At 41.3% G+C, this 24,651-nt stretch overlaps 1 protein-coding gene across 1 annotated transcript in view; it reads left to right on the forward strand.

Annotated features, from left to right (window-relative positions):
• Positions 1–6,126: 6,126 nt before the first annotated feature.
• UNC13A (unc-13 homolog A) overlaps positions 6,127–24,651 on the forward strand; it is a 72,939-nt gene continuing 54,414 nt past the window's right edge. Inside the window, exons 1-7 of the mRNA XM_074202196.1 lie at positions 6,127–6,528; positions 7,262–7,361; positions 11,488–11,605; positions 12,229–12,352; positions 19,098–19,171; positions 19,439–19,493; positions 23,145–23,180. Of these exons, the coding sequence (XP_074058297.1) occupies positions 6,306–6,528; positions 7,262–7,361; positions 11,488–11,605; positions 12,229–12,352; positions 19,098–19,171; positions 19,439–19,493; positions 23,145–23,180 (730 nt within the window). The 5' untranslated portion in view covers positions 6,127–6,305. The remainder of the gene's footprint in view (positions 6,529–7,261; positions 7,362–11,487; positions 11,606–12,228; positions 12,353–19,097; positions 19,172–19,438; positions 19,494–23,144; positions 23,181–24,651) is intronic.

Here is a 24,651-nt window from a genome sequence, read left to right on the forward strand (position 1 = left end):
AGGAGTAAGAAAAGAATACAGCTAGATAGAGGGTTTTTTTTTTAGGTTTTTGCAAGGCAAACGGGGTTAATTGGCTTGCCCAAGGCCACACAGCAATTATTAAGTGTCTGAGACCAGATTTGAACCCAGGTACTCCTGACTCCAAGGCCCCCAGTGCTTTATCCACTACGCCACCTAGCCACCCCCTAGATAGAGTTTTAATAGAATTTTTCCTTATATCTAGTCTCAATCTACCTTTCTCTAAAGTCCTGTTTTTGTCAACAAAATGTCTAACTCCTTTTCCAAATAACAGCTTTCAAAATATTTAAAGACAAATCCCCACCTAAGCCTTCTCTTCTCTGTGCTAAGGGTCCCTAGTTCCTTCAAATGATCCTGACATGGCCTGTGGCTCCTCATCATTTTTGCCCTCCAGAGACCAGCTCAATGATGTATTTTTAAACATGTGCCTACAAGAGAGCAGATTATTGTAGTGCAGACTATAGCTGAAATACAACTTTCCTATTGGACACTGCTTCGAATAATGTTTTATTTATTCTTCAGAGGTCTTGCTAACTATTATAGCTGCCATTCAACACTGTCAAACCATTTATTTGACCAATTGATTTTTTAAATCCATGTGTAGAACTTTACATTTATCTTTATTATATTTTTTTTCTTATGTAGGACTCTTTTATCAGCTCTAGGTCAGAGGTATCAACATGCTGTGAATGGGTTATAGGCAGCCACAATACTCCCCAAGTGTGTCAGAAACCAGATTAAAATGTAATTGAGAAATATTTAACCAAATAAATAGAAATACATTTCAACATAGATAGCACTTTATTTTGAAACTAAGCCATTATGCAGCTGCAGGGATCCTTTTATATGGATTAGTGCTCCTAGTTTCTATTTAAGCTCGAACACATAGATAGCACTAGGCAACTCTCTAAGTTTCAGGGAAAGTGCCAACTATGGTGGTAGAGGACATTTCTTTTCTTTCTTTTTCCTTTTCTTTTTGTTTTTGCAAGGCAATGGACTTAAGTGATTTACCTAAGGTCACACAGCTAGTAAGTATCAAGTGTTTGAAACTGAATTTGAACTCAGGTCCTTCTGACTTCAGAGCCAGTACTGTCACCCCTGCACCACCTAGCTGCCCCAGTAGAGGTTACTTCTTCAGCCAGAAGTTCCTAAAACCAATAAACTCACAGGTTCAGTCCCTATCCCTTCCAGTGGTCCCAACTGTTGATCTTTTTAGGTCGCAAACCAGTATATCAGCTTCCCTTCCCTGTCTCATGTCATTCCCAGGTGCTCTCTCCTTTCTCTAATTTTTATATTTTCTTATCAGTGTAATATGTTGTATTCCCTCAGTAGAATGTTAATTACTTGAGGATGAACATTGTTTTGCTTTTTTCTTTGTATCTCTAGTACCTAGCATAGAACTTCAAACATTTTTTTGGTTGTTATTTAGTCAATTCAGCCATGTTCATCTTTTCATGACTCTTTGGGCCATACTGCTCTTGTGGTTTTCTTGGCAAAGATACTGAAGTGGCTTACTATTTCTTTCTCTGGTGGATTAAGGTAAACAGAGCTTAAGTGACTTGCCCAAGGTCACACAGCTAGTAAGTATTTGGGGTCAGATTTGAACTCATGAAGCTGAGTCTTCCTGATTTCAAGACCAGTGCTCTAGTTACTGCACCCCTCAAACATATGAAGTGTTTAATGAATACTTGTTGAATTCAATTACACACAACCCCATAAATATAGAGAGCCAGTACACTGTAGTCCTTATGATCCCTCCTCTGGAGTACTTTTTCCTAGAGTCCACTAAGGAATGGTAGGCAGCCCTCTACACTATTTTATTCCACCCTAGATTTGACTGGGGCTCCATCATAGAAGCAACCAAAGGGCCAGAGTCTCATAGCAATTTCTCTACATTAGGTGGTTCCCAGATTATAGGGGAAGGGACAGAGTAGGCAATAAAATAGAACCAACAACCCAGAGGATTTGGGGACAAGCAACATTCTAGAGCTCCAGAAATACTAAGAGGGCATTCAGAGGTTTACATAGACCAAGCCATACCTAATACCTTTCACACCATCCCTTTTGAGAGACTGGTGCAGCCTCTATTTGAAGACTTCAGTGATTTGCTAATTTTCTAAGGAAGCTCCTTCCACTTCTAGATAGTTCTAATTGTTAGGAATTTTTCCTTAAATGGAGCTGAAATTCAACTCTCTTCAACTTCCTTCAATCACTCCTTGTTCTAATTCCTTCATCCCCGCAGAACAAACTTAATCTATCTTCCTCTTCAAATATGATTACTGTCATTTTCCCCCTTTAATTCTTTTCTTTCCTCATATTAATATTCCCAATTTTCTTTAATTAATCACCACAGTACATAGTTCCAAGTCTTCTCACCATACCGATCACTTTCCTCAGGATAATCTAGCCTGTCTCAGAACCAAGCAAGGTTGTTCAGATGTGGTCTGACCAGAACACAAGACAGTTGGACTATCAGTTATTTCCTTTTTTTGTAGCGTATGTTGGTAAGGGATGTATCTTACTGTTGAAGTCAATAGGATTTTATAGTTATCAGGAACTGTGTCAGTGATGAGGATGCAGAGACTAAAATGAAACATTTCCTCAGGAGACTTAACATTGTACTTCAGAGGAATAATGTGGACACAAAGAAATACCAAACTATACAAATGTTTTATCAGGGAGGGGGAAGAGTCTCAGAAAAGGTCACATGAAGGAGGCTGTACTTGAGCTGAGATGAGCCTTCATTATTAAATCTAGAGATTCAAGAGGAGAGGGGAAGAGGGATGTGGCATGAGGGATAGCCATGGAAATGGAATGGTGGGAAACAGAAGAACAAGAAGGTCTGTTTGGCTAGAGTTTAGAAAATGTCAGAAGTAATGTGAAATCAGCTTAGAAATATAGTTTGGAGTTGAACTTTGAAGGTGTATATAATAGGTGCCTAATAAATGCTAAGTGACTGAATGACTTCAGTGATGAACAAAGGAGTTTATATTTTATCCTAGAGGCAAGAATGAGCCCCTGAAACTTCTTGAATAGGGGAATGCCATAGTCAGATTTGCACTTTAGTACTATCAATTTGGCAACTGTGGAGAGGGTGAGTAGAAGAAGAGAGTGACTATTGGCTCAAAGAGCCAATAGTCCAAAATCCTCTTTCTGCTGATGGGGAGACTGAGACTCAGCCAGGGGAAGCAGTTACCCAAGGTCACCCAATGAATTTAGTGACAGCCAGCACCAGAAACCGGGTCTCTTGATTACCCAGTATAGGAGTGTCTCAGAGGCACCACACTGTCTCTGATCATTAGTAAATGGGTGTCGGATGCTGGTGGATCACAGCCATACTAATTACAATGAGATTTAATAATAAGGTGTCTCTAGGCTGCTCATTATCAGTGGGCGGGCCTTGTCTTGTGGCTCCCCTGGGGTCCCCCCCTCCCCATCCCTTTCTCTCTCCTCTTTCCCAGCCCATCCCCCCACTGTTCTCGACTCAAACCTCCTCCCAGTGGCTGGCCGCATCACCCACATCCTCCTCTGGCGGCTGCTCAGTTTTATAAATAGCCTTGGAGCGTGTGACTGGGAACGGCAGTGGGGAGGGGCCACTGAATCTGGCAATAGCCCTGCCAGGGCAGGGCTCAGAGCTTCTCTCCTGGCATTACCCATTCAAACTAACCCTATGGTGATAGGCCAGGAGCAGTGAACTTATTAGTGATGAATGTGGCAGCCCACAATGCCCTATGGCTGCTTTCCCAGGCCTGTGGAAGTCTAGGGAAAGAGTAAATAGAAGGAGTCAGGGTCACAGAATATGAAAGAGTGGAGAAGAAATAAACATGTGAACCCTATGGCACAGTTTGGGAAATTGTTTTAGATAGGCCTGGACTATTGAATCTCAGAGGGGTTTTTTTTGTTTTGTTTTAAAACCTGGAAGAATAGGTAAAAATTATTTTTCAGTTTAAACCCTTTGTTTTACAGATGAAGAAACTGAGGTCCAGAGGAGTTGTCATGACCATTTCATTGACCTCTATCTAGCCCTGAGATCCCATACCTCTCTCTGAACCCAAATTCTCTTATCTAATCTTCCTTTTGCCCCATCCTCTAAGTTTCAACTCCCTCCTCTGAGCCCCCGTCCCTCTAGTAGAGACCCCAAACCTTTCACTGAATCTTTATTCCCTTGCAGACCTCATCCCTATCACAATCTCTGTCTCCTCTCTTATCTTCCATCTAACTATTCCATAGTCCAGGGTTGTTGTCTCCTGAACAAAGTTTGTGGATAGGTAGGGAAAAACATCTCTCATTTGCTGGGGAGGAATTAATTTATTTTTACATCTTTAGCACCTAACAAAGCCTCTTGAACATTTTAGGCACTTAATATTTGTCACATTGAATTTGTTGTATAATTGATAATGCTAAATAACTGATCTTTGATAATAATCAATGATGCTAAAAGACTGTCACAAGTAGCACACACTGTCTTGCCCTCATAGCATCTTACCATATTTTAAAATAAAATTTTATTTATATCTTTTATTATATCACCAGAATTACTCCCAATATATCTTCTCCTCATGCTCCTAGAAAACTATCCTATAGGAAGGAAGGAGGGAGGGAGGGAAGGAAGGAAGGAAGGAAGGAAGGAAGGAAGGAAGGAAACAATCATCTATTAAACACCTACTGCATAAGTCCACTGTGCTAGGCATTTACAAATATTTGATCCTTACAACAACCCTGGGAGTAGATGTTATGTACTGTCTTTATTTTACAATTGAGGAAAGAGGAGGCAAGCAGAGACTGGGTCTGTTTTCCTTAAAATCAAGTTTTGACTCCTCTTAGGCCCCTTTCAACTAACAGTCCAATAACCTGGCAGCAACATTGTCAAGGAGCTGTCCCCCATGCAGTGCTGAAGGCAGTTTGTTTTGCCCTAAGGTTTTCTCTCCCCCTCTCTGGCACTCCTTGTTTCCTCTTCCTTTCATCTTTCTTTCCTCACACCTATCTCTCACATCTTCCCACCACCCACCTGTTTCCTTCTCTAGTCTTTACCACTCCAGTTTACATCTGTTCATCTCTCTTCAACCACCTGTTGTACTTCCTGTCTTCCTCTATTCCTCTTTGCCCAAGTGTTCCTATCTCTTCATATCTAATTCTGCTCTTTCTATTTCCTATAACCATGTTTCTCTCCTCTCCTGTCACTTTCTCTTTCTCCTTTATGAATTAGTTTCATCCTTACTTTCATGAGAATTTAGGAGATTAGAAAAGATTTCTTTCCACCTCCCTATCCCCATTCCCCTGATGTGACTGACAAATTAAGTCATGACTCTCCAGGGACAAAGTACTGGCCTCAATGAGCCCAAGTTGAGGCCCAACTAACCAAAATCTAACCCCAGGAGCTTGACTTAGTGATATCTGTCAAGCTTTTTCCTTCTAACCCCACCTCCAATTGTTTCTCTTTGTTCACAAGCTCTCTGCTTGCCTTCCTGGCTTTAATGTCTTCAGAACTACATCCATTTCCCCAGCCCTAACACTATTCCTGGCAGTGAGAAGGGAGCCCCTAGAAGGGCCTGGACACTTTCCAGGAATGATTGCATTAGCCTAGTCAGGTCCCCTATTAAACTCCATTCTCCAGCCACTGATGGGAAAAACTTAAGGAGTAGGAATAGGAAATAAGGTGAGGTAGTGGAGAGCCTGCTTTTGTCAGGATATCACTAAACTAAAAGGAGCTTCTGGTCAAGCCCCTAACACTAAAGGTTCAGAGCAATTATCAGTGGCACTACTTTTACTCTTCCCCAAGACAACCCACTACCCTGAGAAAAAGGATAAATAATAGAGATGTTTTTGTCAATGACAATGCTTTGATAAACTTCATTGGCAGGAAGACCACAATGAATGGGTAAAATCTTTCTTCTCCCCTAGGGTTATTGATATATTTACTAGCACACTCTACCTTTCTTCATACAAAAATGTATGCCCTGTTGTCTCAGGCCTTGGACTCAGATGACTCTATCTTAATTCTCTCTTGTTTAGAGTCTGGCCAGATCTCAGAAATGGGATGGCTAAGCAAGTTCTTCACAAGAGAGAAAGTTAAGGGTGGTACATAATAGGTGGTGGGGGGAGAAGGACATCTGGGTCAGGGTTATGGGTCCACTTTTTCCTTATTTCTCCTGCTTTCAGCTTATGTTTATCTGTCTTTATAATAACACTACCTCTTTCCCCCTCTTTCCCTTTCCCCTCTCTCCTCATTTCTCCTTACCTTATTTTCCTTTTCCATACCCCTTCCATCTTGTTTCATATCTTTTTCCATGTCTTTTCTTTACTCTTTTCTCTTCCAACTCTTCTCTCTTCCCCCTCCCACCCTTTTCATCTCTTTCTCTCATGTTTTCCTTTACCTGTCTTTTCATCTCCATTTCTATTCCTGTTATTTCATCTTTATGTTTTTCCCTCTCCCCATCTCTCCCTTTCTTTACCTCTCCTTTTCTCTATCTCTTTCTACAGTCAAAAAAGCCAAGTTTGATGGTGCTCAAGGTAAGTGACCCTCCTTGGTTTTTTTTGGGGGGGGTTAATAGAATGGAATGGGAATGTGTGTAAATGACCACTCATTTAAGGGTGAATGTTTAGGGAAAGGAGGTGGAGGGGAACTAGAGAGACAGCTCATGTCTTTTCTAACCTTCTCCAAATCATTTGTAAAATTAGTATCTCACTGGAAAAGACACATCTAGTCTCTGTTGGAGGTGGTTGGCTTGAGGAGAAGATGTGTACTTCTTTTCCACAGAGAGTGGAAATGGAAGAAAGATGCAAAGAGACTAATTTTGGTTCAGTATGAGAGAAAACTTCCCAACAAAGACCTGTCCAAAAGTGAAATGGTCTGTTTTGATTTGTAATGAATTTCCTGTCACTGAAAATTTTTAAGTTGAGGTTGGTTGACTACTTTTCTGGCATATTATAGATGGAATTTTTATTCCAAGTCTGGTAGGACCAGGTGTCCAGCTCTGAAATTATGATTCTACAAGGAGCCAGACCCTTAGGCAACAGACTCTGTTCCTATTAATTGAGCTAAGACTTTAAAGGGGGTTAAGAACATGGGCATGAATATTGCCTGTGTTCCTAATGCTTTCCACATACCCAAAGTCTGTGGAAGTAGATCTGGGGGTGGGTTAGGAAGGTCTTAATGTTGAAAATTAGAATCATCAAGAGTCAGAGTGGTTCAGTGGGCCCAACCTCAATAACCTTTCACTCTGCCTGATATCTCTTCCCCCAGAAAAATTCAATACCTACGTGACCCTGAAGGTGCAGAATGTTAAGAGCACCACCATCGCGGTGCGGGGGAACCTGCCATGCTGGGAGCAGGATTTCATGTTGTGAGTATCTATGGCACCTCTGTAGTCAACCTTCTCCATCTATTCACAGGGCTAGCAGCTGTGAAGGAATGAGGAAGCTGACTCAGAGCACAGGACTGAATGATAATAATAATTACTTAAATATACATAGTACTTTACAGACCTTTTTTCACTTTACAAAGCTTTTCCCCATCCATCCTCTTAACTACTACCTGAAAGGTTAGTAGGGTGGGCACCCCATTTCAAGGGTGGACAAATTGAGATTCACATGAGGAAGACATTGCCCAAGGTCATCAAGGGACTTACTGGTAGAGATAGGACTCACACTCAAGTCTCCTGACTTTAGGTCTATTGCTCTTTTCACTGTGCTCCATTATTTGGTTACTTAAGCCTCTATTTGTCATTCTGTAAAGAAATCTGCCAAGCTAAAAGCTGGCTCTCCCTCAAGTAGGTTCCCCTTCCCCAGGCAGATAGCTCCTCAGACAAAGCTGCTAGAATTATTCTTGTACCTCCCTACCTCCTACGGCCATCTGTCCAACCTTGTTGTTTAGGTACCAGACTTCTCCAGATCACTGGCCTTGGTGTGGACAATTTTCTTTCTCCACCTTGCTTTTTGCAAAATGAAGGGTGATTGGGCTTTCTTTTTTTCCAACACAAGGGCCCTTCTCCTGACTCATTAAAATGCCTTTGATCAAATCACTTTCTCTAAACCTTAGTTTTCTTACCTATTAACTGGAGATAGAGTTAGACTAATTGCCTATAAGGCCCCTTCTAGTTCCCAATTCTCTAGCCATTAAAAGGAAAATCCTTAGCAAACCAAACCAAGAGTTCAGAACTAATAAAACAGAGATTGTAAACTTGGGACATGTAAATCTTAGTCTCACATCTTCCAAATTCAATCAGGGTCATTAGCTTATTCTATTTAAGTTCCCTCAAGGAATAATTCCACCAAACAATTTCCAGAGGGTCCTAGGCATAAATCTCCCCATTTTCATCTCCAACATTGGGACCCATGTTCATCATTGACTTTCAGTTCCAATTATCTTTCTGGGGTCTCAAGTTGTTAAGTCGGTGAATTCACATGACCATGCACATTTCTTTTCTAAGAGAGAGAAGTCAAAACAATAATAATAATTTTCATTAAATTTAAGGTATAGCAAGTGTTTTCTTTCCCCATAACTTTGTGAGAAATGAAGGGAATTTAAAATTATTGTTCCTTTTTACGAATGAGGAAAATGAGGCTCCATAGTTGACTTATACAAGGTCACATGGCTACATTCATAAGTCCATGGGATTTGGAACTGAAAGAGAGGTTAGAGATCATGAAACCCAATCCTCTCAATTTACAGAGGGAAACTGAGGCTCAGGCAGAATGGTTTACAACTAGGAAACCTGGGAGAACGGGTAATAGAGCATTGTGGTCAGGAAGATCTTACTTCGAATTTGGCCTCAAATACTTGTGTGACCCTTAATCTCTATCTACTTTAGTTTCCTCATCTGTGAAATGAGGACAATAATAACCCCTGCCTCCCAGGATGGTTGTGAAGATCAGATGCAGTATCTTGCAAACCTTAAACTACTGCATAAGTGTTAGCCATTATAAAATGAGTAAGTTATAGATCTGATATTAAAATCACAGCCCCAGCTTTTGTTTTCTACAATTGACAAAATTCTTTCCTCATAGTTCTTGAGGTCAGTAGAGCGAAAGTCATCAATCCCATTTTACAGAAGATGAAATTGAGGCTCTGAAAGTAGAAGAGACTTGGTCAGGGTTGCTGGTCTGAGAAGCATCAGAACCAGAACTCACATCCAGATCACTTGACTCCTAGCCCAGCGCTGTTTTTCAATCTGCCTTGACCGGCTTATCGTAAGCCTTTGTTGCTGACTAGATACTGGGCAGAGCTGGCTTGAGTCCAAGGCCTAGGATCTGAGGAATGAAAGAGGCTAAGGAAAACCACTTATAGGGAAGCTGGTGGGAGAGGGCAGAGTAGTTACTGGAGAGCCCCGAACTGGCTAGGTTTGGGGGAGAGGGGGTACAGAATGAAGTACAAAACAAATTCACAAATATCTATTTGAGACCTATTGTGTCTAGAGAACCCTCCTGGGCTCAGAGTTGGAGAAGATTTGAGGTTTCATTAAAGCTAAAATCAAACTTTTATGGAATTAACAACCTAAAAGAGGATGAAAAAAGCAAACACAGATAGAGAATGTAATATTACATGATACATACAGTAGAGTGGAGCATACAAAGGGCTACTTGAGGTTCAAGGGGGAATGTCATTATCAATGTCTTTTTTTTCCTTCTTGGAGGAAGTAGCTTTTGAGTTTGTCTTTAAAGAATGGGTAGAGGCAGCTAAGTGGTGCAGTGGATAGAGCACTGACCCTGGAGTCAGGAGGACCTGAGTTCAAATCAGTCTCAGACACTTAATAATTGCCTAGCTGTGGAACCTTAGGCAAGTCACTTAAACTCATTGCCTTAAATAAATAAAATTTAAAAAAAAAGAATGGGTAGGAGCTCATCAAGGAGGAAGGGAGGGAGAAAAGGTTATAGGAGAGGAAAGGAAGGAAAGAATGGAAAGAGAAGAAGGGGACAGCATAGAGAAGGGGAGAGAGAGACAGAGGGAAAGAAAAAGAGAAGTCAGACAGAGAAAAAGGAGAGCAAGGCAGAGACAGAAGCCTAGAGAGAGAGAGAAAGATTGAGAGAGAATTTCAGGCATAGGGAATAGGGTAAGAAAATTTGTTTCCATTCAATTCAACAAATATTTATTAAGTGAATGAATGACTGAAAAAGAAAATATTTATATAGTGTTTGTTTTGTACCAAATATCAAGGATACAATTAGACAAGGAGTCAGTTCTTGCTCCCAAGGATCTCCTACTCTAATTAGGGGCGGGAGTGGGTTGGAGGAGACAATGAAGTTTCAGAACAAATGGAAAGGCCTAAAAGTCCCTAGGATACAGTTAGAGGGCAGAGGATAAGGCCTAAAGGTCATCCACATTATCCCAAAGAGTGTATTTGGATTATCCCAATGATAAGATATAGCCCACTTTTGTGGGGTAGGGTATAGAAAGATCTCAGCTCCCACTTTTGGGAAGTGAGAGCTGGGATTCTGAGTTTCCTCCTCCTGTAGTGAGAATGGGATGTCAACTTAACAACAACAATAGTTACAATCACTATCATTTGTAATAGTTTGCAGTTTACAAAGCATGGGACATGTAAGCTCATTTGATCCACTTAACTCTTTGACGTAGATGATATTACTGTACCCGCGAGGAAACAGAGACTGAGAGAAGTAGGTGACTTGCCTAGGGTCACAAGGCTAGTCAATGTCTGAGGCTAGATTTGAATTCAGTTCTGACTCCAAGTCCAGTATTCTATCCATTGTTCCCCCTGGTTGCCTCTGGGTTCCATTATCCAGGATGGGGGAAGGGGCAAAATAGTTGGCAGAGAAGGATACTCCAAAGTACTTGATCTGCCAGGCTGCCTCGTGCCCTGTTGGGTTACGGGTAGCTTGGATTGGGGAGGGGAAGGTAGAAAGATAGCTGTCTAGCTAAATTATCTCCAATGTCCCCTCTATCTCCAAATGATAATAATAATAATAATAATAGTAATAATAACAATAATAAAACATTTACTTGACACTTAGGTTTTCCAAATTTTACACATACATACATATACACACAAACACACATATACATGCAAATACATTCACAAACACACAGATGCACATATATACAAAACACACACATATATATGCACACATACACTCAAACACACACATACACATATTCACAAACATAAATCTACACACACACACACACACACACACACACACACACACACACACACACACGCTTTAGTGACTTGCCCAGTTAGGAAGAGGTCTTCCTAACTCTAGGCTGTAACTCTCTCTACTGAGCCACCAGCTGTCAATCATAAGTGCTATTACCCCCATTTGACAGTTGAGATAACCGAAGTTGATAGTATCAATGACCTGCCCAGGGACACACAGGAAGTGTCTGAACCCAATGTGAACTTGTGCCCACTGACTCCAACCCTGATACTATATTCACTCTGGCTCCCACCTACCTTGCAGTAGACTCTATGGATGACGGCTCTCTTCCTTTCCTTCTACCTCTTCTGCCAGTGAAATTAATCGCCTGGACCTTGGCCTGACAGTGGAAGTTTGGAATAAAGGGCTCATCTGGGACACCATGGTGGGCACTGTATGGATCCCACTCCGGACCATTCGCCAATCTAATGAGGTAAGCCCGAGGGATGGGGGATGGGCAGCAGCAAAGAGTCGGGCACTGCCTTTAGAACCTGAATATATGAACAAAAGGGGAGAGAAAGAAGGGGGGTGTAGTCCTATGCTAGGAGGTTTGGAAGCCAGGTCAGGGTCAGGGCTCACCTACAAGCCTTTCTAAAAGAGGTATCCTAGAGATGAGGATAGCTTATGAACTTCCTGCCTTTTCCCAAGGTAGACCAGGAAGCCAGTAGTGGTGTATTTTTGTTTTTTGCTCTTTGACTGATACACAGCATCTGCTCTGTTCCTTTTCCTAGTTTCAGCTCTAATTGCTTTGACCCAGAGCCTTAATGCAGCTTTGATTCCCCTTTTAGCCCTGCCACACCCCAAATAGAAGCAGTGGGGTTTTTTTTTAGAATAACCTTGTATTTTGAATATCTAATGATAGGGACTGGCTGAATTAGTGCACAGTTGAGGAATACTGAGGTTCTTAGAACTGAGGAAGGAGTACCTGGTGTGTATATCCTCTTCTTGGGTCATTTTTCCTTGGCACTGGTTTTAACCCTTTGACGTCCTCTTCTCTCCCCTAACCATCTTCTTCCTCTGACCACTTCTGGATTTGATGGGGGCTCCCTTTCTCAGGAGGGCCCTGGTGAATGGCTCACCTTGGATTCTCAAGTCATCATGACAGACAATGAGATCTGTGGTACCAAGGACCCCACCTTCCATAGAATTCTCCTGGACACCCGTTTTGAATTGCCTTTGGGTAAGTGCTGGAGACAGAACTTCAAAGGTACCAATCAAAGGAGCATTCCCAGAGTTTTCCCCAAGCCCTACTCTGGTCCCTTTCCTTCCACTCTGAGACTTGCTAGAATCTGACTCAAATTTAGCATTTTATTTCAAGAAAATATACTGCTATGTGAAAATTCATGAACCAAAATGCAGAAAGTATATTGGAGGGCATTTTGGTTGAGGGTCAATAGGCAGAGAACAGACATGATATTATAGTAAAAGCATATTACAGACTGCTTTACCAGAAGGACAAAATGGATGATGATTTCTAGAAGCAGATCACCAGGAGGAGTTTTATATCTGTGATGAGTGACTTCAATTATATGACCATCTGCTAAAGTTTTCTGCTAAAAGCTGGATAGCTGAAAACAGACTTGTGGACTTGATTCCAACCAATAAGGAGCACCTAGAAGCCAAAGTAGAACTTGGCAGAATGTTAGATTTTGTGATGGATAAAAGAAGGCTTTGTCTGATATATTTCCTAAGTTTGGGAGGACAGATTTCAGAACTCAGAGAAAGGATTGGCAGTATTATAAGATTCTATAGAAGTTATCTCAAGAGTGATGAGATTTTTTTTCCAGAAAGAAATTCTGATCATATAAAAGCAAATGATTTTAATATGAAAGAAAAGAGTGAGCTGGCTTGAGACCACTGTGACTACATTGAAAGTTCATCCTTCAACTCAGATTTAAAAGGTGCCTGAAGAAGAAATCAAGGGCAAGTGATAGAGAATTAATACAAAGTTTATTATGGTTCTTTAAGGATAGTGTTAGCCCCACTAAATCCTAGAATGAGCTAAGACAAGTGTTGAATGTTAAGGATAATAACAAAGACTTTTGAATAGATTCTAAGCTCGATATGCCTCAACTATATAATGAGGTTGTCAAAACAGTTAATGTTATCCTTTGTTGTTATTGAGTCATTTCAGTTTTGTCCATCTTTCCATGACCCATCTGGGATTCTCTTGACCAAGACAGTGGAACAGTTTGCCATTTCCTTCTCCAGATCATTTTATAGATGAGAGACCTGAGGCAAACAGGGTTAAGTGACTTACCCAGGATCACAGAGCTAGCAAGCATCTGAGGTTAGATTTGAACTCAGGTCTTCCTGACTGTAGGCATAGTATTCTATCTACTGCTCCAACTAGCTGTCCAATATCATGGCATCTAGAATAGGTGAAGGCACCCATTGTCTTCTGCTCTAATCATATTATACATGGAGATTATGTGCTGTTCACATTTTGGGAAAATTATTGATGGCTAGAGAGTGGTTAGAGATGGGAGACCAAATGGAAATCCTGAAATATGAGCATAAAGTAAAGGATCAAGAGATGTTTAACCTGAAGGAGAGTTTTGGATGGTCATGATTACTGTCTTCAAGTATTTAAAGGATTGTCATGTGCCAGGTCTTATTGATCTTGACCCCAGAGAATTGAATGAAGAGCAAGTTCAGTATTAAAAAAAATACTTCACAATTAGGGCTGGCCAAAATGGGAATGGGATTCTTTTAGAGGTGGAGAGTCTCTCATTATTCAAGATTTCCAAGAAGAAAATGAATAACTATTTCTCTGGAATATGACAGTAATGATTACCATTCAGGTATGAATGGGTATATTCCTGAGGTACTTTCTCTCAATTGCAGCTATTCATTAAGAATCTCTATTTTGGGAACAATCTGAACTGCTTCTCCCTAAACTGGATTCTATCTCATTGCCTTTTCACCTTGAGATAGAACTTAGAAATTATGAATCTTGATAGAGTTTTTTTTTTTGGTTAGGTTTTTGCAAAGCAAATGGGGTTAAGTGGATTGCCCAAGACCACACAGCTAGGTAATTATTAAGTGTCTGAGACTGGATTTGAACTCAGGTACTCCTGACTCCAGGGCTGGTGCTCTATCCACTGCGCCACCTAGCCACCCCAATCTTGGTAGAGTTTTACCAGTTGATTCCTCACTCTACCATCACTGATAGATAGCCTTGATCTCATTCTCTAAATATTCAGAACATCAGAGAAAGTATTACTCCTCTTGTCCTACAATGGGTTTGTTTTACTTATAGAAAGTCAATGTGGGGGCGGCTAGGTGGCGCAGTGGATAGAGCACCAGCCCTGGAGTCAGGAGTACCTGAGTTCAAATCAGACCTCAGACACTTAGTAATTGCCTAGCTGTGTGGCCTTGGGCAAGCCACTTAACCCCATTGCCTTACCAAAAAAAAAAGTCATGTATTGTTAGAAAATAATGAGCTCCCCACTGATGTACACATATTCAATAAAAGATTGGATAACCTCTTATCAGGGATATTGTAGAGGGGATTTCTTCTTTGATAAGGCAGAGGTGCCCTGAGAGTCTGTAATAAGTGTCTACCACGTATAGAACACTTTCCTAAGCACTATGTAGATGGCAAAAAAACCCCAAAAGAATCAGCCATTTCTCTCAGGCATTTGGAAATGAGGGCTATATGGCCCTAGCAAATCAGCTTAGTTACAAAGGAGGAGAGGACCTAAGGGCAACCCTTCTGCTCAATTCTATCTGTGCCTTCTATTCTGTCCACCATTATCAGTATCTTCTCATTTCCAAGCCATCAGGAGTGCCAAGGCAGGACAAAACAGCCCTGGGTTGAAAGGGGCCTGAGGACTTGTCTGGAGATTGTCTTGATTGTTATGGAAGGAGACTGTATAAGATGCAAAATCTAACAGGTCTTTGATGGGCCCATGGACCACTGAAGCAGTTGATCTCTCCATATGTGCTGATCACAACAATCTCATCCCATGTAATTCCTGTCCAATCTTTTCATCAATTCTCCATACAGAAACTACTCCAATACAGAAGTCTTCCTCTAGATCAGGAATCATAGCCTTGGATTAAAAATCATGACATTTGGTAATTATATTTCAATATAATTGGTTTCTTTTGTAATTCTATATATTTTATTTTGACCATTTTAAAACAGTATGGTTTGCTCTGCAGTCTACAAAATACATATATACTTTGTTGCTTTCTGTTGTGCTTCAGGTCACTGGCAATTTTGAGACTGTGATACTTTATATTTGAAGTTATATAGCATTGTAGGTAGACTATTGATGTTTAAAAAGCTGGACTTTTTCAGCCTGGGACCCTAAATGCTATCCAGTCTGCTCTGACCTTCCTTCCAATTTATTGACCATCTTCGAAGCCTATCTCAGGTATATGCATGGATGAACTAATTCAATGAGCTGCCCATCTAAGTGCTTCTCATCATCTGGGTAACATGCATTCTTTATCCATTTAGTTTTTGTGTGTGGACAAGTTAGTCTTATCTCTTCTAATGGCCTATGGCAATTATTTTAGGAGGCCCTTAATGTACTGGACTTGAGGCTATTTACTCAGTGTAAAAATAGGAATACCTGGAAATCCTTGCAATCAAATCAGAATCCTTCCATTTGTCCTATGAAGACATCCCTAGTGACATCATCAACCACATTTATCAAGTATATCTCTCTATGTTTTATGTCAACTTGCTTAATTTAATTTCAGGGTAGCATGGGATAATGGAAAGAATTCTATATTGGAAGCCAAGAGACCTGGATTTAAATTCCACTTTAGCCACTTACTTTCTGTTTGCCCATGGCAGGTCACTTATTTCTCAAAGCTGCAGTTTCCTTATCTATAAAATGGGAATGATAATTCTTTCAAAACCTAACAGTCTTGTTATGAAAAGGGCATTTTAAAAAACATTATAGTACTATATAAATTAGAATACAGTAAATACTATTATTAAGAACCTTCTGATAATCAGAAAATCACTGAACAAAGTTATCTCTGTGAATGCAACTGGTTGAGGAATCTTGCCTAATCCTTTTTAAAATTTTTATTTAAGGCAATGGGGCTAAGTGACTTGCCCAAGGTCACACAGCTAGGTAATTAAGTGTCTAAGGTCGGATTTGAACTCAGGTCCCCCTGACTCCAGGGTCAGTGGTCTATCTCCTGTGCCCCCTAGCTGCCTGATTCTTGCATAATCTTAACCTCTGCATGGAAAATATTTTGTTGAGAACCTTTAAGAGTGCATTTTATTCTACTCAGTCTAATGTTTTTGTTTGTTTGGAGAGAGTAATCAATAAATAGTAAGCACAATGGGACTTTGTATTTTCTTTGCTTCTCATTGAACAGTTAGGTGGTACAGTGGATAGATGCTGGGCCTAGAATCAGGAACACTCATTTTCCTGAGTTTAAATCCATCCTCAAACACTTACTAGCTGTGTGACCTTTGGCAAGTTACTTATCCCTGTTTGCCTCAGTTTTTCTATCAAGTGAGCTGAAGTGGCAAACCACTCCAGTTTCTTTGCCAAGAAAATTCTATAGGGGGTCACAAAGAATTGGACCTGACTGAACAACAACAAAAATACCTTTCATTGTATGGTTGTGAAGATGTGATAGGATGGAAATTTGATTGTTGAAATATATTTTTTCTTACATTTTCATCCAGAATATCCTCAACACCTATCTATACCATTCTTATCAAGTTTTTATGTAGATGGGAAAGAAAGTATTGATTAAGATTTGTTGGTATAAGGGGTGGATAGGTGGTGCAGTGGATAAAGCACTGGCCCTGGAGTCAGGAGTACCTGGGTTCAAATCTGGTCTCAGACACTTAATAATTACCTAGCTGTGTGGCCCCGGGAAAGCCATTTGCCTTGCAAAAACCTAAAAAAAAGAGTTGCTTGTATTTTTTCAGTCAACTTCTCTTTAGTAATAATGCCATCTATGTTTTTTTTATTCTTTTGGAAATTCCTCACCTTTGCAAAATCTTCAAAACTGATTCTTTCATGCCTTTAAAAATATCACCTCCATATGGACTTCTTGTGCATTTGGTTAGGTAAATCTGTTCCCGCTTCTTAAGTGCCAATTCCACTTCCACATTGAGTACTAATGTGGTAGAGTGATATGGTGATTCTACTGTTATTTAGGATGAAAATAAATAATATAGAAATGGTGGCAAGTGTTATATTTAAATCTATTATTGACTTTCCCATTTCAGCTATAAATACTGTCAAGATTATGGGGCTTTGTTGGATCCTAAATATTGTTTTTCTGTGCACCTCTTTTCACTCTTCTGTAAGTCAATACTGTGAAAAATCTTCCATCTTTCTTTTCTGTGACGTTTTGCAAATGAGCTACTGTTGTATTCTAAAGTCATGTGGTCTTTGCTTTTTATACCTCTCTGGTTGGCAGAGATCAATGTTTGCTAGCTGAATTGCTTCTGGGTTCTTTTGGTCTCCTAATTGTGGTGACTATTTTATATTTGTTGATATTTTCTAAGAAATAATGCTTTATTTCTTTCATTTTTGAAAGATTATACCAGAGGATTATAGATATCTGTTATTGGAAAAGGACTTAGAGGAGGCAATAGCTTATTTTAATAAATGAGTTGGAATAGTTATAATTACTACAACTATCTTCATGTTGGTCTCCTTGCCTATGTTCATAATAAGCACTATAACTTGAGTGAGCACTTTGGGTGCATTATGAAACCAATTCCTTTAGTTACTTTATTTACCTCTCCCAGGGAAACTTGAGAGTTGGACTTCCATTTAACTGTAATTTCTCAATGTCTTCCAGTTTCTTATGAAGAATGTACATGTGGATATAGTTCAGTTTCTCCAGAACTGGATCAACTCACTAGTCTTTGGATGAAGATCTTATATTTAGAATATCTGTGTTTAAATTGATATTTAAAGGCACTGTAGAATGAAAACCAAAGGCTGTTTTATATTTTTATCTGTTCCAAAACAGTACCATGGCCAAAGAATTTATTATCTAATAACCAATGTGGTTATATGAATCCATGCACTAATTTGGCACAGTTCTTGGATTGGATAGCCCAAAGTCTTTCCAAGTTTAGTAAGATCTGCTAGAGCTTATAGTCTTTTGGCAAATTTTCCAGCCCTGGTTCACCTCCATATCATAATGAGTGAGCAGGTGAAGGGCTTTTGTAGAGAGGACCTACTTTGGAAGTGGGAGAAGCAGAAGTGGGGGAGAAAAAAGAGAGGGAAAAAGAAAGAAGAATAGAGAAGAGAAGAGAAGAGAAGAGAAGAGAAGAGAAGAGAAGAGAAGAGAAGAGAAGAGAAGAGAAGAGAAGAGAAGAGAAGAGAAGAGAAGAGAAAAAGAAGAGGAGAGGGGCGGCTAGGTGGTGTATGGATAAAGCACCGGCCTTGGAGTCAGGAGTACCTGGGTTCAAATCTGGTCTCAGACACTTAATAATTACCTAGCTGTGTGGCCTTGGGCAAGCCACTTAACACCATTTACCTGTCAAAAACCTAAAAAAAAAGAGGAGAAAAGTGGAGAAGACAAGAGAAGCGAGAAGAATTGAGCAATGCTCCAAACCTCTTCTGCCCATGCCTTCCAGGAACTGAATTTGTTGCCATACTGCTGCCTAATTAATGCCAATGATGAGCTGCTCCTAATGATGAATTGTCTCTTCCCTTGGCCATCCATCACTAAGAGTACCTCTGGGTGAAGCAACCTTCTTTTCTCTCTTACTTTTTCCCTCCCTTACCTCCCTCCTCTCTTCCTTTCTCTCTGTCTTTCTCCATTCTCTTCTTATATCCCATCCTACCAAACATTATTTTGGGATGATCTGATTTTCTCTCCCATACTTCAATCCATGTGCCATGAAAGCAAAGCCAGTGAGAGGTTCAGGGACACAGATTTCCTGCTTGGTTGACAGATGTGGATTTGGTTTTCAGACATTCCTGAGGAAGAGGCTCGGTATTGGGCAAAGAAGCTGGAGCAGTTGAATGCTATGAGGGACCAGGATGATGTGAGTAGACATGTGCATGGAGATTATGTTTGCCCCAACACATGGCTGTCTCTGGGGATTAGTGAACAGCTCCTCAAGTCTACTGGGTGACTAGATTCTTTTTTTGTTGGGGGGTGTGGGGTAGGACAACCTATGATTAGGTAGACTAGAGCATACTTCCTTCAAGCTTGGGAGGTGATGGATATCTGGGTTCCATATTTCTGACTTAGTGCTGCTAAGAGTCCTCTGCCCTCCCCTGAGTTTCTTTCTCTTGTTCTCTCCCTTTAGTATTCATTCCAAGAAGAACAGGACAAACCTCTTCCAGTCCCCAGCTCCCAGTGTTGTAAGTACCACTCTCTTCCTTTTGTGGTCCTTCCCTGGGGTTGGCACATCCTCCCACTGCCTTATTGCTTTTCCTCCTGCCTGGATCTAATGCCATTTGGGACTTGGGTTTTTATGGCTTCTGAGATAATGTTTTTTGGCTTTGATACCTTTTAAGGTGCTATGTCTTCACATTCCAAAGAATTAGACTTACTTAGGTCTGATTCCCCTTGCAAGATCCTATGGTTCCCACTTCTCTGAGGTAAAAATAAAGTAAAATGATAAAACACCAGTAGACCTCCAATGACTTCTACCTTTGAACTCCAAGTTTAGCTTATCCAATCTGTAATTTATCCACCACCAGATTCAAATTCTCTGTTTGGGGGAAGCATTTCATCAGAAGAGTTACCCTTCATTTCAAGCAACCCCTGACCTATTCCAGAGTCCTGGCCCTGACATTCCCCAAGGCCCCTGTTTCCTTGGTTCCTCTTCCCTTCTGTCCTTCTCCTATCCTCCTCCCTGTCATCTGTCATCCCTACCAACTCACCCCTACTTTACATGTACCTGGGATGGATTGAGGGAAAGAGATAAAAGGGGGAATAACCAGTTATTCAGAATCTAGAAGAACAGTCTAGTGGAAAGAAATAGTGCTAAGAGCAAGGTGACCTGGGTTCCAGGAGATTCCAATGAACCACAGTGCACTATAATAAAATAGTAACAGCTTTTATTTTTATTAGGCTCAGTTCTGCTACTAACCCACTGTATGTATCCTTGAGCTAGACATGCAACCTCTCTATGCCTTAGTTGCCTCATCTGTCAATGGACAGAATAATCTTTGCTAACTTTCCAGATTATGGTGGAAATCAAATGAAATGACAGCTTTAGAATTCTCTGGGGAATTGAAAGCACTTTCCAAATATGAGGGATTCTTTTTTTTTCCTAGTCTGAGAACCTGCTCTAGGTCCCATAAAGGGGAAAGACAGGGAAATGGGGATGGTTAGAATAGAGAATGTTGGTAGCATGAGAGGAGAACCTGCTCACCCCTTTGGCAGATGGAATTAGGTTGGGAATTGGGTGAGATTTGGAATTTCAAGAAAGCATGGAAGAGATTATATCAGATAAATACCTTTGTTTTTCTCTTTCCTCCTCGGCCACCTATTTGGTCAAATGCTCAGATAGATTGTTAGCAACAAAGAGGTGTATAGGAACCAATAAAGTTCACCAAGAGAACAGCTTCACAGATCTCACTGTCAGATTCAGTTGCCTTTGGACCCCTCTTTTCCTAGTATTTCAAACAGGGTGAACCTATTGCTTGCAAACAGCTGGATGGACAGGCAAGGGATCTGATGGATTGAGAATAGACGTATTTTCCTAACAATGAAGATCTCAGTTCTGCTTTGAATGCCAGGATAAACCTCAGAACTAGGGAGGGTCATCAATGCCCTACCCACCCAAGGCTGACCCATGGACAGCAGTCCAGGGCCAGTGGGTTAGTGCTTTTCCTGGACCAGGAAAGCATCTGAAAAGTAAAAGGTCAGAATAGGGTTCTTCCCCTGAAAATCCAGAGCCAAAGCCAAATTTGAGTATGAGGATTCTCTGTCCAAGTCCTGGGTTGCATTCAAGTATCAGGGAGTGGGCAGGCAAGGGACATAAAATTGGCAGTGAGTGTCCTTAACCTTATGCCTGCATAAGGGATAGCATCACTAATTTCTGGGAGCCAGACATTTTTCCCATTGACAAGGTGATGGAATCAGACTCAGAGTTTGCCTGAAGGAGAGGCAACATGTCACAGGGGAAGGAGTGTTGCTGAGTCTGCTACTTGTTAACTCTATGACAGCAGCAAATTCCTCAACTTCTCTTTGCCTCGGTTTCCTCATCTATAAAAGGAGGGGTTTTACCATATGAAATCTAAGGTACCTTCCTGTTCTAATTTAAGATGTCATCATAGCTAGAGGGCTAGACTTGGCGTCAAGCTAGACTGAGTATGACACCCCCCCCCCTCGACCTCAGACATTTATTACCTGTGTGAAATGGGCAAGTCACTTGATGTCTGCCTGTTTGTGCATATATTCAATGGCCTCTAAGGTTCTTTTTTGGATACCAATGCCATATGATGTGCAAGGAAAAGGGATCCTGAACCAGAGTCGCAAAGACCAGGAATCCATTCCAGGCTAAACTATTAATAAAACTGTGTGATTTTGAATGAATCCCCTTTCTTTCCTGGGTCTCATTTTTCCCAATCACTAGAATGGACTTATATAATAATCCCTTACAGGGTAATCATGTGGATCAAATGAAATAATGCATGTAAAGTCCTATGTGAATTGTCTACTGCTAGCTAGGTATCCCAGTAGATAGTTTGCTGGACTTAGTATCAGGAAGCTCTGAATTCAAATCCTACTTGAGACTCCTAACTAGCTGTGTGATCTTGAACAAGTCACTTCATCTCTGCCTTAGTCTCTTCATCTGCAGAATGAGGTAATTGGACCCTATGGCCACTAGGGTCACTTCCAGCTCAAACTCTATGATCCTAGGACCTATAAAGTTTTACTCTTAGCATTTGAATGCTCCATCCAAAGGAGACAGACAGACTGGCCACTTCCTCCTTCAAAATTTAGCCTCCTTGCTCTATTCCCTTCCCTCCCAAGAAAAGGAGGAGACCTGTTTCAATGAGAAACAAAATACTTGCGCTGTTGTGAGCATCTATCCAGGAGGTAACTGAGGTAGCTGGGAACCTCTAATCCTATATCCTTAATGGATATTCATGTTCCAAAGCCTTAGTGATAGATTGTAAGCCCTGAGGCAGCCTGGCCTGAAGTTAGTAAGATCAGGGTTCAAAGCTTGTCATATGGACTCCCAGACTCAGTTTCATCTGCACCTACCTCATTCGTTATTGGGAGGCTCAAATGAATTAATGTATGCACATTTTAAAGAGTTAAGTAACGTGATCTATTATCATTATTAGTCACATCAATAGCCCTTGGCCCACACCAAAAAAAAAAAAAAAACAGAATATGGTGGAGGGGGTCAGGAGAAGGATTCCCCACCAATGAAATCAGCGGAAATCCTCATCCACTGTATAAAATCACCACTTCTCACCCATATATGCGTTATTTGCCCATGAAGCTGGATGAATGAATGAAAAACCCCATATATTAAGGATTAGCTATGGACCTAGCATTGACCATCCCCTCTAAAGTTGCTTTTGTCCTGAGCAGTGTTCCCTATACCCCTAATTTAGCTTTTGATTTGGGTACCACCTACTTCTTTGGCACAACTTAATAAGATGCTCACTATGCCTCCAACTTTTCTCTGATTCCTTCCTCACCTCTTCCCTCGCCCCCCGACTCCTCAATTTTCCCCTCATCCCTACTTCCCTCTGAGCAGATCCACTTGGTCCCATTCTTTTCCAGTGCTGGGGAGGGAAGCTGGATTAAATGACTATCAAGTTTGCTTTCAACTGTAAAGTTCTAAAATGTTTTGGATTGAGGGACAGGGAGGGGGCAGTGATGGAAAGAGGGAGGTGGACTGGGAACAATGGGGGAGGAAGGGAGCAGGTGTCCAGAAGGTGCTCACAATTCAGCCCCTCCCTGCTACCTGTCTTGTGCCCTCTTCCATGCCCACTGCCACAAGTCCTGCCCATCTTTATTCTCTCTGCCCCTTTTCTTTGTAGGCAACTGGAGTTATTTTGGCTGGGGGGAGCAACAGAGTAAGTACTCAGCCGGCGATTTGTCCAGTGTGAGGGGGCGGAATGGGGGCATATGGCTCCCCTGATGATGTTCCCCCTCCCTTCCCCTACCCTTCCCCAGGAGAGAAATATGGGGAGTTTTACCTGGGAAACCTGGGGTCAGTCAGTCTAGCTCATCCCTGCCTTTCTCCTATCCCTCCCCACCTTCATCCTCCATCCTCTACCCAGGTGATGGCAGGAGGGGTGTTCCTATATCACCTGATGAGCAGAGGAAGAATATGGGAATTTGGGGCTAATCTTGAAGCCACCGCAAGATTTCGGCCTGATAATGAGGTTTACAATTTGGGACTGGATGGGACTAGATATCCACAAGTAACCCCTTAGAGATCTTTAGGACCTTCACCTTTCCCCAAGTCTCTCTCCCTACCCTCTGCCCCCATGTCCAATCCCATATCTCTTCCCCTACCTATTACCTACTCCCTTGTTGAATTTCTCCTCCTCCCTTCTTCTCTTCCCCTTCCTCTTGTTGGGGAGAGAGATGAGTGTAACTCTGGATAAGTCTTCTCCTTTCCAGGTCTCAGTTTCCCTATCTTTAAAATGAAAAAGTTGGACTAAATGATCCCTAAGTTCTTTCCTAGCTCAACCATCATACTATTTTGTGAAAAGGGTTCAGATGTGAAACTAAAGATGGTGGCAGGGCTGTGTGGGTGGTTATCAGGAAAACTTTTAGTTTCAGATAAATGGGCATCTAGATGGACATTATTCTAGTGGTCCTTTGCCCTGAACTTCTGCTATATCCATAGCCTTCTGCCTACTCTTTTCCCTCAAGCACCGCCCCCCCAATTCTCTACATCTTCTCTTGCTTCCAGCAAAATATCCCAGCCAAGGGCTATACCTCTGAAGGAGTATCACCAAAGGATGATAGGTGAACCCAGCACTAAGGAGACAACCTTGACATTGCACCATAGATTGGGCCCATCCACTCCAGAAGGCACTTGTAGCCTCTTAGGCATGGATCCCTCAATACCACTGGGGATAGTTAGTTCTGGAAGAGTACCATGCTACTCTGGGCCCACTTGGAGCCTTGTAAATTTGTCCTCCTTACTTCCTTCTCTAGACCTACATAGGCCCTGGTTATATTTCTATTGACCATAGGTCTGCAGGTTCCTGCCTCCTACATAGTGTCCTAATATCTCATGTCCTATCTCCTCCCTTCTCTCCAGCTTAAGCGATCCATTTTTTATGGACTGTGACCCAAATCTCTACCCTTCCCATCTGCCATCATGGAGCTCTCTATCACCTCTCTTTTATTCCTTTCTCTTTGCCCTTTGTTTTATTTTAAACCCTATCAGCTCCATTCCTTAAGCATCACAATGGTCCAGCTGAGCATCTCTTCATGCTGTATCCCAAGTTAAAGATAACATCCTTTGACTTACATGAAATATTTAACTTTATTTAGTGGAGACAGAGGGGAAGTTGATATTGGGGACAC

Source organism: Macrotis lagotis, chromosome X (genome assembly GCF_037893015.1).
Source record: "Macrotis lagotis isolate mMagLag1 chromosome X, bilby.v1.9.chrom.fasta, whole genome shotgun sequence".
NCBI classification, from domain to species: domain Eukaryota; kingdom Metazoa; phylum Chordata; class Mammalia; order Peramelemorphia; family Peramelidae; genus Macrotis; species Macrotis lagotis.